Source organism: Camelina sativa, chromosome 9, assembly GCF_000633955.1.
Source record: "Camelina sativa cultivar DH55 chromosome 9, Cs, whole genome shotgun sequence".
NCBI classification, from domain to species: Eukaryota; Viridiplantae; Streptophyta; class Magnoliopsida; order Brassicales; family Brassicaceae; genus Camelina; species Camelina sativa.
Window position 1 is genome coordinate 6,031,448 of NC_025693.1, and position 702 is coordinate 6,032,149.

The 702-nt window shown below is 42.3% G+C and overlaps 1 protein-coding gene and 1 pseudogene across 1 annotated transcript; both read right to left on the reverse strand.

The window, feature by feature from the left end:
- Positions 1–702, reverse strand: part of LOC104715055 — a 20,140-nt pseudogene that overhangs the window by 17,768 nt on the left and 1,670 nt on the right.
- LOC109126319 lies at positions 7–702 on the reverse strand (the record flags this gene model as incomplete). The annotated part of the gene is made up of 1 exon (XM_019229814.1): positions 7–702. A coding segment is annotated over one exon (696 nt), but the record flags the coding sequence as incomplete, so codon positions are not given.

Sequence of the window (702 nt, forward strand, 5' to 3'; positions counted from 1 at the left end):
GATAAATGGCACTGTAATCGAACTGCATAGTAAGTCAAAGTTTTGATTCTCATAATTTGTAAAGTACATGAATCCTTTGCAAGAAACTTGACGACAAGCTCGGCAAGCTTCTGTGTAGCGTTGGCTTTGGAGGCAAAGAGTGAGAGGCTCTGGGCTCAGAAAATGTCGTTTCTTTTTAAGAAGATTAGCACACGTTTCATGGAGAATGAAACTGCAATCTGATTTTGAACATTTGTAGAATGTGTAAGAACCGATGGGACGAACACATCCTCCACACAAGCTGTTTTCTTCATCGTCTTTGTTGAGGCTCATGAGGTTATGTTGATGAGCGAAATGAGTGATTGTGTTGTCATCATTCCTCTTGAATGGCTCGATATCTTCGACATCTTCAGGTACTCCATCGAGCTCTTCCCCATCCCACACGTCGTCCCTTACTGCGCATTGTGAATGAATAGCATAACGAGGACAAAGAGAACAAGAATAAGCCCCACATGACCAATCAATATCTTCCCAACAAACTCCACATCTCACTTCTCGAACACCAACAGGATACTTGTACGAAATGCGGTGGTCATGGTGATTAACGTGAATAAGACGTGGTAAATATGCGCACGTTTGATGAATCATGAAATCGCATTGATGACACACATAAGGAGAACGGTCACCTTTTGTCCCACAAGCATCACAAACAAAGGAGATCAG